Genomic DNA, 11088 nt, shown 5'->3' with positions numbered 1-11088 from the left:
GTCCCCACAGAGCCAGGGGGTGTCACAGCCGGAGTCTCCACCAGGGGGAGGAGACTGATCACCATGCTTCAACACAAGTCACTGGCTGGTTCAAGCTGTCCCATCCCGCTCCAGCCTCTCTCGGGACCGGCGCCCTGAGGCCATCTGACATGCATTTACTCACTCGCTTCCTCAATGTGTGCCACGCTACGCAACCATGGTTTTATTCTACAGGGCTTTTAGTGAGAGTATTTTCTGTGCCACTCTCTGCTGACACAAAAACAGACTGGGCAAGACAGTAGAGATGTGGTGAAGCCAAACCCCAAACAAGAGGAGGAGAGCTGTACTCCTCCTGTGCTTTTATTCATTTATTCCTTCAACCATCACTCAGCTGAACAGACTGTGTGGATTTCCAGGACCGCAGCCTTTTCACAAATACTCCTCACATTATCTGACCTACACACAATAGTATGATAAAACACGTTCTGATGAATTATACAGTATATAACATGATGTACCTTCATAATTGGTAGCTCTTATTTGTGGGTTGGTTGCTGAAAAGAATGATGACTGTTTAAACTGTGATTTGTGTTTTTATTTATTGTTACACAAGAAATCATTTTCTAATCTCAACTACCACATGCCCAGATTTCAAACAAATCCCTAAAGAACTATAGCCCTATCTAATTAATAGCTTCAGTCATATCTGATGCTGACACCTTAAATATTGAAAAAGTAGCTTTTGTGGTGACGAATGCTATAATACAATCGTGCCATATTAGGCCATTAAGGCTCCACTTTGGCTATAATTGTGAGCTCAATAACACACATTAATAACTATTACTACAACACCACACATCAGACATGCGCAACATGGACCTAGAGTTCAAGACTTTCATGCGCAACGCTCAAACCGATTCATAAAAGACAGAAATAGCACAGGGAACAAAAGACACGGGCACGCAGATTCTTACAGTCGATGCACGAATATAAAGACGAGCACAATTTTCCTTTATGCAGGCTGTGCTTACTCACCCTCGACCAAGAGCTGTTTCAACTAAAACTCCATTTCCCACGCGCCTAAATGAGCACGTGTAATTCTAAAGAAATCGTAAGGAAAAGTAACCTCTGGTGAGCTACTAAAGTTAAAGAGTTAAAGGCGTAATTTTCCAAATGGAAAATTGTCAATATATAATGATTAGGTTGATATTCTCCAAAGGACCTTTTCTCCATATAAGGGTCGGAGCGCAATATAAAAGGGCAGCCTGCGTGTTATTGATCAGGCCCATCCACTCTTATTGAAGCTTTCCAAAGCCCGTGTGCAGACTCCCCTCCAGTAATGTGCGTCTATCAGGGAGCCAATCCGTGGCACCAGACAGACTCAGTGAGTCGCTTTAAGACACACTGCCATGGCACCATCACATCCTCTGACCACTGGAGCCTCCGCTGCTCGTCATTTGTGACAGTGCGCCACTAGGGGAATCATTTTACGCACCAACACCTACAGGGAGAAACCGACTGTGGAGAGCCTCTGTCCTCCGGTTGCGCCATGGAGAACTCCAGCACGCTGGGTACCGATGCTCCAAATGCTGACCTAATAGCCCTTTTGATGACTGACACTTTGAAGCGAGTGGTGGACTTGAACGGTTCTCCGGAGGACTTTGCCATGGCCGGATTACGCGTGGCCAGTGGTCCCATGTTTCGGGACGCCAACACATTCAGGACTGCCGCTGGAGCCGAGCTTATGGCCGCTCCGCCGTCAGCGTCCTCTCACCTGATGCCTGCCTTCTGGGATTCCCCTTTGAGTCACGGAATCAATGTATTTGTGGGACTTGTCCTTTGCTTCACCATGCTGGGGCTGGGCTGCACGGTGGACATCAGCCAGCTTGGGGAGCACATCCGGAGACCCATCGGGGTGCTGCTGGCGCTCGTGTGTCAGTTTGTTATCATGCCCTTGGTGGCCTTTCTGTTGGCTTTAGCTTTCTCTCTGGATGATGTAGCGGCTATGGCCGTTCTGCTCTGTGGCTGCTGTCCAGGGGGGAACTTGTCAAATATAATGTCTCTGTTGGTGAACGGAGAGATGAATCTCAGGTAACTAAGTAATACACAATCACGTTATTCCTGCTTGGCTTAAAATAACCTATAGTGCTTTACCAAGTGAAGTTGTACATGTATTGCACAAAACTGAACTATCTGTGTTTGTTCTAAGTATAATATTCAGCAATTACGCATAGGTGTCGGAGATTAGCAAAGGTTAGACTTTACGCATGGCTCTAAAGTTAATCACATGCGTTTTATGTATTTTCTGTGATGCCAATTGTGACAACTTGGTCAAACTTAATTCAGAGAATCCAACACTGTTTATGGCCGCTGATCACATCCATCTTATAATGCTATAATGGTGCGTCTTCGCTCTCATCTCCCCAGCATCATCATGACCATATCGTCCACGCTGCTGGCGCTGGTGCTGATGCCGTTGTGTCTGTGGATCTACAGTCGTGCCTGGATCAACACCCCCTTGGTGAACCTCATGCCCTTCGGGGCCATCATCCTGACCCTGTGCAGCACTCTCATCCCAATTGGCTTAGGGGTGGCGCTAAGATATCGCTACACGCGGATAGCCGACATCGTTTTAAAGGTAATTTAAGAGCAAAGTTAGTTTTCCACTTAAAGTGAATAAAATGAGTCAATTAAAGACCCTGATTATTTCATGTGATTTGTCGACCTTGAATACTTTAGATTAACGACCACTTTTGCGTAAAAGCGCACTGCGTAATTTTCCATGCCTGTCATAAGAATAGGCGATGCTGACCGTAGGGCACAATGACATCAGAGGCACTTTGTCAGTAAGTGCTCCTCCCTTTCATGATAAAAGTCGCTCACATGAGGGAGGGGCACCTGATTTACAACAGAGAGAAACGTAGTACCAAATACAAGATACACTGATTCATTCCAGACCTGAGTTGGAAAAGACATGCTCATCCTGTAATATTGTCTCTCCAGGTATCCCTCTGGTCTCTGCTGATCACTCTCATATTGCTGTTCATCCTGACCGGTGCGATGCTGGGGCCCGAGCTGCTGTCCACCATCCCTCCCTCTGTGTACGTGGTGGCCGTGCTGATGCCTCTGTGTGGCTACGCTGCAGGTTATGGCCTGGCTATGCTCTTTGACCTGCCGCCTAACAGCCGCAGGTCCGTCTCTCTGGAGACAGGGTGCCAGAACGTGCAGCTGTGCACCGCCATCCTGAAGCTCACCTTCCCCCCTCACCTGATGGGAGGCATGTACATGTTCCCTCTGCTGTACGCTCTGTTCCAAGCGGCCGAGGCTGGCATCTTCATCCTGGCATACAGGATGTACAGAAAGGAGGTTCTGCACAAACAAGACCCCATGGGGGGTGGCGATGACACGGATATAACATATCAAAGGTTTCAAGATGAGGATACTGGTTTTGACTCATCTTATGGTGCGGTGACAGTGAGTGACCCAAACACCATCATGTTGGATCCTTGTCCTCCTGACTCAACTCCTGTTTAATGTGAAAAAGACAATTCCCCACTACAGTTGTGGTTAGACCTGCTGATGGAATTATTATACTATTTATTGTCATTCATAAACAACCTCCGGAAAACAGAGGGAGACTACGCAGGGGAGTCCAGTGGGTACAGAATGTTTATTATTGACTGCTGAAAAAAAGGTGCTTCAAGAGAAACGTTGCCAAATCCAACCAAGCCAGATTCATGTCTAATATAGCAAAGGAAAAACATGAACATGTTTATTTGAGAACATAGCTATGTTAATTACAAAGCAATTTTCATCAGCTAAGCGTTACTTTAATCTGAAAGTAATATTCATCAATAAACGCCAGCTCAACCAACTCAAAGGTTCACAATACATCACCAAAGAAAGACAGCACTTAGTTTCAACAAGAGGATCAGATCTACACTCCGTCCCAATTACTCACCTTTTTTCCTCAAGTCCACCGTGTGTGTGTGTGTGTGTGTGTGTGTGTGTGTGTGTGTGTGTGTGTGTGTGCGCGTGCGTGTGTGTGTGCGTGTGTGTGAGAGAGAGAGAGAGAGAGAGAGAGAGAGAGAGAGAGAGAGAGAGACTTCAGGGAAAAGGGATTGGGAGGCTGTCTGTCAGACAAGCATATCAACAATACCTACACATGTACACATTTCCAACCACGCAGTGCCAATCCAGTAACTATATGCTCCATAAGACTAATAGTCTGAACAAAATGTACAATTGTGTATATTATTAACACATGTATATCAAGAAAATATATGGTATGGACAAAAAATAAAGCTTCTAATTATACCTTTGTCACATGTCTCGTGTTTTTGACCTGTTTTGTATTCAGACAGAAGGCAGGCAGTCCCACACCTGACCACAATTAGGACTAATGGAGAGCCCAGTTCCCCCAATCTATTTAAATGGCTACACCAACCAGCCTGAGTTGGCTGAACAAAATGGCTACGTATGGTGACGAGCCAGTCGACAGCTATTTCTATTCATCTTACAACCCTTACACGGGCAGGTACCCCAAACCTAAAGACGCGGGGTGGAAATACAAAAGTTATCTCTCCCACTATGGGGACAACTCGGATGCCTTTAACAACCACCAGCGCGCCCAGCTGAAGTCCATCTTATCCCAAATCAATCCCAAACTCACCCCGAGGCTCAGGAAGGCGAACACCAAAGATGTGGCGGTGCAGGTGAACCCGAAGAAGGACGCCTCGGTGCAGTGCTCCATCGGCCCCCGGACCCTCCTGGCCATGAAGCGGGACTCTCTGCGCCAAAGGAGACAGGAGGCCCCGACGCCCGGCGGCGGTAGCCCCAAGGCGGGCGCTGTGCGTTACCCCCGCACCCTTGCTGTATACTCACCCATCGCCTACAGAAGCGTCACCTCGTTCCTCGTGGAAGACAACAAGGCGTCGTGCGAGGCGCAGACCGGAGAGCCGCCCGAAGCCGCGGGGGAAAGCGAGGGGCAGAAGAGCGAGGACGCAAAGCCCGCCGGCCAGCGCAAAAAGACCAAGACAAAACCACCAGTGAAGACTGAAGATGTGCAGCCAGTTCCCGAGGGGTCGAAGGTCAAGGCGCGCGTACGGTTCCAGGTGGGTGTCATATCACGCGCTCACCAGTTGGGCAGGTTAGCCTACTCAAACTGTTGGGGGACGTTACATTTAAAAATAACTGGTTACTTCGTTGCTTGCCTTTTTAAAAAGTTACAAAGTGTCTCGTTAGGGTATCTTAATTTGCGTCATCCACTTCAAAAGCATGCACTACTCGTTATCATCAGAGTAACCAAATAGCCTAGTGTTGATGTCCAGTGTTTGCTCAGTGAAATTAAAGTAGTGGCGATTACTCCGGACAGTCAACTTTTCTGACATTTTAAGCTCTAAACTAGCTTTGTGTGGAAACTAATCGGGGATAGCATGTTTTGGGGAAAATCAAACATCTGTCTAATGAGAGTGATGATAACACATGCAGCAACTTTTTCTTTTTATTATTGGTAGGTCCCAATCATGAGATTTAGTCAATCGATGAAAATCGGACTAGACCGTGACTGACTTGACTTTTTTTTTTTTTTTTTTTGGGTCTGTCCTAGTTTCTGGAACAGAAGTACGGATATTATCACTGCAGAGAATGCAACCTGCGATGGGAGAGTGCCTATGTGTGGTGCGTTCAGGGCACCAACAAGGTGAGCTCATTTCTTTAGACCAAATCAACCACATTCTGTCCCTTCATTTCCATAATTCAGTTCCCTAATTCAGTTTGAGGAATGGTTAATGGTCATTTCACTCAACCCCACTGTTATCTTCCCACCTAGAGTAGGTTTCAAACAGTTGTCCAGTTTTGTACCAAATCATATAAATTCTTCACCAATGAGGGTCCTGCAATCAAATATTATAGGGGTCATTGGCTCCAACTTGGGGCCTATATCTAATTGGATGGGCTTTGACATGAAAACATCTGGGAACCCTGCCCTAACTGAAGTGTCTTGTTCCAGGTGTACTTCAAACAGTTTTGTAGAAAATGCCAAAAGGAATTTAACCCATACCATGTCGAGGACATCACATGTCATGTAAGCCCTTTTTGCTCTGCAATAATGAGTAATGGCATTCAAATGGTCCATTGTCTCATCCAGTTAACCCTTACTCTCTGTTCCCAGACTTGCAACAAGGCGCGTTGTTGCTGTGCAGTGACGCCACGCCACGTTGACCCCAAACGGCCACACAGGCAGGATTTGTGTGGCAGATGCAAGGGCAAGCGGCTCTCCTGTGACAGCACTTTCAGTTTCAAGTACATCATCTAGGGAGCTCTGCCACTGAACTTTGACCCCGTACACACCTACATCAGGACAGCAGGGTGTGTCCTCAGCCCAGGGCACCAGTGATGCACAAAGGGATCTGGGATGCAGGCTAGATATTTGACATTTCAATACTTTATTTCATGCCTGTTTTGCGTTATGAAATTGATGGCATGCACCACTTGTGAATGTAAAATAAAATGGCTACCCAGCAATCTTTACTTGAGCATTTTTTCCCCCCATACTCACTTTGTGTTGAGACTCTGTTGGTACAAGACATGGAGAGAAACTAACTGCAAATAGCCTGTTAAAGTGCTTTTGAATCTGTAATGCATTTCAGTTTTGTTTAAAGTCTGCAGAATTGCCTTAACTAACGTAACCTTTGTTTCAATGAGGTGATGCAGTGACACTTGAATTTTAATACTAAAGTTCTGAATTTTTAGCATGTAAGGTTTGTTTTGCAGTGGTGCTTTTGCTTCTAGTGCAAGTTGCAGCTGATGCTGAAACATTGATGGCACCTCCTGCTGTGGTGACCACTACTGAATAGAGAACCACTGCACATGTACAATTTGGGGTTAGTATCACAATACTTTGGTAGTCTTGAGTATAACCCAGTTAAAATCCTTCACAGTCTCACATGGGTTCCAGTCTACAGGCAGACGAAACTGCTCCAAAGTTGTGTTCAGGTAGGGTGGATGAGTTGAAAGACTCTTCAACTGGACGACCTGGGTTGAAACCCCATGTCAGCAAGCACATTGATGAAGTGTCCTTCAGTAGAGTCCCATCGAGTTCACACAGAATTCCCCTACAGTAATCAAACATTACATCAAGATCATCGTATCTGAAATGATGTGCTCTTAGTGTCCTAGGAAATGCTAACATCAAAATATTTTCTCCTGTGTCACCATTCCTCTGTATACATTAACAGCTGGGCTCTCGTGGGTTTGTTACTTGTGTGCGCTTTTTGCAATGCACAGTGCTTAGGGGAATTATAGTAGGCATTGTTTAGGCTTCATAAGGGAAATACTGTTCACTGGTACCCCAGGCAGTACAGTAGAAGTCAAGCATGAGCCAGCTCTAGGTTGGCTGCACATTCACATACCAGGAAGCAGCTCAGTTTAGGTTGTAGTGCAAGTTGCAGCTGACCATGAGACAATGGTGCTGTAGATGAAAATAGCACCTTTTTGAGAGTTGGTAGTGTTGCTGTGGCCAGAGCAGTCTCCTCCACCATTTAATACCTATATTAATACTTAAGACCAAACTTACTGTATGATCAGGTTTTTATTTATCCAGAGAGAAGGCTGGTATGTGAGTGAACAAGGAGAAAAAAAAAAAAAGGAAAATGTATAATGCACCTCTACATTAAAACATTATCTTCCAAGTAAATAATATATCCATTAAATAATTAAGAACAGCATTCAAATGTACCAGACAAGCAGAAAAAAGCTCTCTGAGGAATGAGTACAGTGATTGTTACAATGTGCCATGACAAGTTTTCCACAAAGCATTCAGATAACGGGTCGTGTCCTGCAGTCACGGCAGCAAGCAGGGCCATTCTGAAAGCGCAGCAGAGCTTCGATGGCAGCTGTTTCCTCGAGGAAAACAGGATCAAACTGTGGCAGACGATGAGTACTGCTTTGCAACGGGATCAGCCAACATGGACAAACGCAAACCTCAGTCTCCCTTCATAAGGCTTTAAGCAGAGCCTATGCTGGGGGGCAGGGTAACAAAAAGATCACAGTGGAGAGAAGGAATGCATATGACTTGGCTTGGCTGGGTTGGTGCGGTCCAACAGGAGATAGAGGCTGCATTAGAGCCATCACCATCAAAATGCTAGAGAAGTGGCCAGTCCCAAATGACCCCTGACCCCCCTTTGCGAGAAGGACCACAAACACCAACCAAGGCAGTCTTTGGGAAATGTTGAAGTTTGTGTGATTGGATGACAATCGTGGAGCGGATCATTAATGACTTAAATCTGGTCTTGCTTTTCTCTTCTCACATTAGCTTCATACATCCTATTCGGATTAACAGTGCATTACACAAAAAGTACAAGGGAAAAATACTGGTTTTACACTATACATTTTCTAAAATATATACAGAGTAAAATAAGTTATTGATGTTTCCATAATGAGTTGTAGCCAGTCTGCACCTGTGTGCAATTATATGCATTTGTGTGTGAGCGTATATCAGAATATCCAATATATACCACACAGTCAAAAGTCTCTAAAGGCAGCTACTTATTTGGTTAAAGAGTGAGTTTCGCATGAAGACCTGTTGAAGGGGACTCTCCTCTCAAAGCAGATCAATAAACAGATATATTTCTCTTTTTACACTCCCCGAGGGCAAACAGCTCCCCCAGGGTTACAATTACATGTTAAATATCCTAACATTTACAACCTAGGATGTTAGCTCTAATAAAAAATACATTTCTCAAAAAAATATTCTTGCAGTGCTTTTCTCTTTCAAGCATGCTTTTGAAAACTTTTTTTTTTTTTTAACTAGATTTTTGTGTGTTTGCTTACGAATCTTGACAGGACAGTCTGTCCTCACGCATACGACAACTCCTCCGGACTGACTTACATGCTTCAACACCGTCTCCCAGCCCCGGGGCCGAGGAGGCCACCGGCCGGTACGACAGGCCCGTCAGGTCAGTTCCGCCAAAAAGAAAAAAACAACAAAAAAAACAAAACAAAAAAAAAATCTGTCACCATCCCACTGCGTCCTCTCTTACTCACTCTCTTTCCCAGGCCAGTCTCAATACCAAGCACACCACCACATGACTTATTGCAGCTGAATTTGCGAGTTGGCTTAGTCTGGGAAAAAAAATGATATTAGCTTTAAGTATTCATACATGTAATAATATATATTAAGAGTCACAGTTATTCCCACACATCCTTTAGCCCTTATAGGTGGAGTCTCTCTTGTCCTCCTCTGAAGCCCCTCGCCGTCTACCCACTCTCTCCAGCGGAGGTGAGGTCTGGGTAGAGCGGAGGGGGGCTGTTTTAGTCCAGTCCAGGCTTGGGGCCTGCAGTGCCACAGGCTCAAAGTCCAGTGCTGACCATGGTGGTGTGGGGCTGGCAGGCCTGGGCCTGACTCAGAGCCTCACGGATCTGCAGGTTGAGCTCCATGAGGCGGGTGCTAGCCTGGGACAGGTCCCTGCTGGGGCCCACCACCGCCAGGCAGCCCGTCTGGCCCAGCGTCTGGTGACGGAAGTAGATGTGCAGAAGGGTCTGGACTGCATCATCTGTCTCGTTGCCAAAGATGTCATTGGGCCACAAAGACCTGTCGAGAAGAGAGGAGGAGGGTTAGTAGATGCAGAGAAGAACTTTAATAACTAACGATGCACAACTAAAAGTTCTAATCGGCTGATAGAGGGGTTTTGTTCGACTTGCCTGAAGATTTTGACCTGTGTGAGGGCAGAGCTGAAGTCTCTGGCTCTCAGGGTTTCGATCAGTGATTGGATGGCCGTCTCTGTGCTGGTCTGGGCAGAGTCCGGTATACACACATCCTCTTGTCCATCACTTCCCGTTTCCGCCTCCTTCAAACAGCTCTCCAGGATAGCCAGCTCCTCAGACATGTTGGTCACCTTAAGGGAGAGACATAAAAACACGCATATCATACCATCGCATAACACAAGCATGCATGTGCAAAATCTACACAGGAAGTCAGTATAAAAAAATCTATTAGTATTGACCAATTATTAACTGGAATAGCTGACCCCATCGCTCCATGTGAGAAATGATTCAATCTCATAAAGTGCGTTTAATCTGATTAAAGCTCTTCCAAAGAGCTGTGGTAAGATAGGCCTGCAGCCCAGATAGTGGTCGTCTGCAGCCCAGAGAGTCAGTGAACTGATGATGGTTAGATACCAGGACTGGGAGTGGCTGGTCTCAAAACTTGTAGTTTAAAAACAAACAAACAAAAAAAACAAACATACCTATATTGCATAAAAGCACCTAGTGCTATTTTATGTATCAGCTTAATGTGAGACAAAACAATGGGAATAACATGTGGATAAAGTGCATTTGTCTAGCGTAAGTGCAATGAAGTGCAAGTTGTCAATTCTTGTTTCTCTGACAAGGGAGATGGGACAGATGCACAGTGTCACAGTGCCTTTCCAAGCCAAACCTGAAGCCCAATTAAATCCCAACTATCTCACTGTTGGCCTCAGACATAAAATGTGGTGTGTGTTCTACGACTTAGTGTGGGAACCGAAACAACTGAACTGGATTTATGCACAACCACCACATTTTAAACAATTACCCAAACACCAAATCCTGTACGGTTTTAGTCTCACCTCTGCCTCTCTCTTGATGGTGTCCACCCTGCTGATGAGCTTACAGTAGGCCTGGAAAAGCAGCAGCAGCTGAAAGTGCAACTTATAGAGCCTGCGACATAACTCCAACTCCTACAGAGACAGAAGAAAAGACAGTCACATGCCAGGCATAATGGCCTATTCTGCATTGAAATTACTCACACGGTCATATGATTAGACAGGTGGGTATCCTGGGTTAGAGACGTAGGAGTAGATGAAAGGGTTAACACAGCCTAGAGCGGAGTGCCGTCCAGTTCAGGCCATGGAGCAAGAGGTGAGGGTCTATCACTAGTCACAGGCCGGCATTAGTCACGGAGCTCTCGATTAGAACGCTATCCATCACCACCTCCTGTCACGCTCCCTACGGCCCGCTGCGACCGGGTACGGCTAAATAGATGAATGAATGAACCAAAGAACTAGGCAATGACTAAGAGTTAGAGAACTGATCCTAATCCAGGAAAACATGGAGGGAAAAAAAAATGGT

General features: G+C 45.7%; 3 protein-coding genes across 14 annotated transcripts in view; 2 read left to right on the top strand and 1 right to left on the bottom strand.

The window, feature by feature from the left end:
* Window positions 1-1648: 1648 nt before the first annotated feature.
* slc10a4 (solute carrier family 10 member 4) lies at window positions 1649-3513 on the top strand. Its single transcript, XM_071895690.2, has 3 exons — window positions 1649-2070; window positions 2407-2617; window positions 2983-3513. The coding sequence occupies exons 1-3, from the start codon at window positions 1676-1678 to the stop codon at window positions 3511-3513; spliced, it is 1137 nt and encodes a 378-aa protein (XP_071751791.1). The 5' UTR covers window positions 1649-1675.
* A 935-nt stretch (window positions 3514-4448) lies between these two features.
* zar1 (zygote arrest 1) lies at window positions 4449-6295 on the top strand. Its single transcript, XM_071895679.1, has 4 exons — window positions 4449-5093; window positions 5588-5680; window positions 5990-6064; window positions 6152-6295. Exons 1-4 carry the CDS (start codon window positions 4449-4451, stop codon window positions 6293-6295), a joined length of 957 nt encoding a protein of 318 aa, XP_071751780.1.
* A 1256-nt stretch (window positions 6296-7551) lies between these two features.
* Window positions 7552-11088, bottom strand: part of fryl (furry homolog, like) — a 75180-nt gene continuing 71643 nt past the window's right edge. For all 12 annotated transcript variants that reach the window (XM_078285776.1, XM_078285775.1, XM_071895685.2 and 9 more), the window contains 3 exons: window positions 10587-10697; window positions 9682-9875; window positions 7552-9571 (listed from right to left, as the gene is read on the bottom strand). In XM_078285776.1, the coding sequence (XP_078141902.1) occupies window positions 9331-9571; window positions 9682-9875; window positions 10587-10697 (546 nt within the window). In that variant the 3' untranslated portion in view covers window positions 7552-9330. The remainder of the gene's footprint in view (window positions 9572-9681; window positions 9876-10586; window positions 10698-11088) is intronic.

The sequence above is a fragment of the Centroberyx gerrardi genome, chromosome 9, assembly GCF_048128805.1.
Source record: "Centroberyx gerrardi isolate f3 chromosome 9, fCenGer3.hap1.cur.20231027, whole genome shotgun sequence".
Taxonomy (NCBI): domain Eukaryota; kingdom Metazoa; phylum Chordata; class Actinopteri; order Beryciformes; family Berycidae; genus Centroberyx; species Centroberyx gerrardi.
This window is presented reverse-complemented; position numbering and strand designations above follow the sequence as displayed.

What these genes read in the sequence shown, in the direction of transcription:
- slc10a4 (XM_071895690.2), top strand. Translation starts at nt 1,676, where the DNA reads ATGTTTCGGGACGCCAACACATTCAGGACTGCCGCTGGAGCCGAGCTT. An exon ending in AACGGAGAGATGAATCTCAG is followed by an intron (nt 2,071 to 2,406) that starts GTAACTAAGTAA and finishes TCATCTCCCCAG; the next exon opens with CATCATCATGACCATATCGT. An exon ending in TAGCCGACATCGTTTTAAAG is followed by an intron (nt 2,618 to 2,982) that starts GTAATTTAAGAG and finishes TTGTCTCTCCAG; the next exon opens with GTATCCCTCTGGTCTCTGCT.
- zar1 (XM_071895679.1), top strand. Translation starts at nt 4,449, where the DNA reads ATGGCTACGTATGGTGACGAGCCAGTCGACAGCTATTTCTATTCATCT. An exon ending in AGGCGCGCGTACGGTTCCAG is followed by an intron (nt 5,094 to 5,587) that starts GTGGGTGTCATA and finishes GGTCTGTCCTAG; the next exon opens with TTTCTGGAACAGAAGTACGG. An exon ending in TCGAGGACATCACATGTCAT is followed by an intron (nt 6,065 to 6,151) that starts GTAAGCCCTTTT and finishes CTCTGTTCCCAG; the next exon opens with ACTTGCAACAAGGCGCGTTG.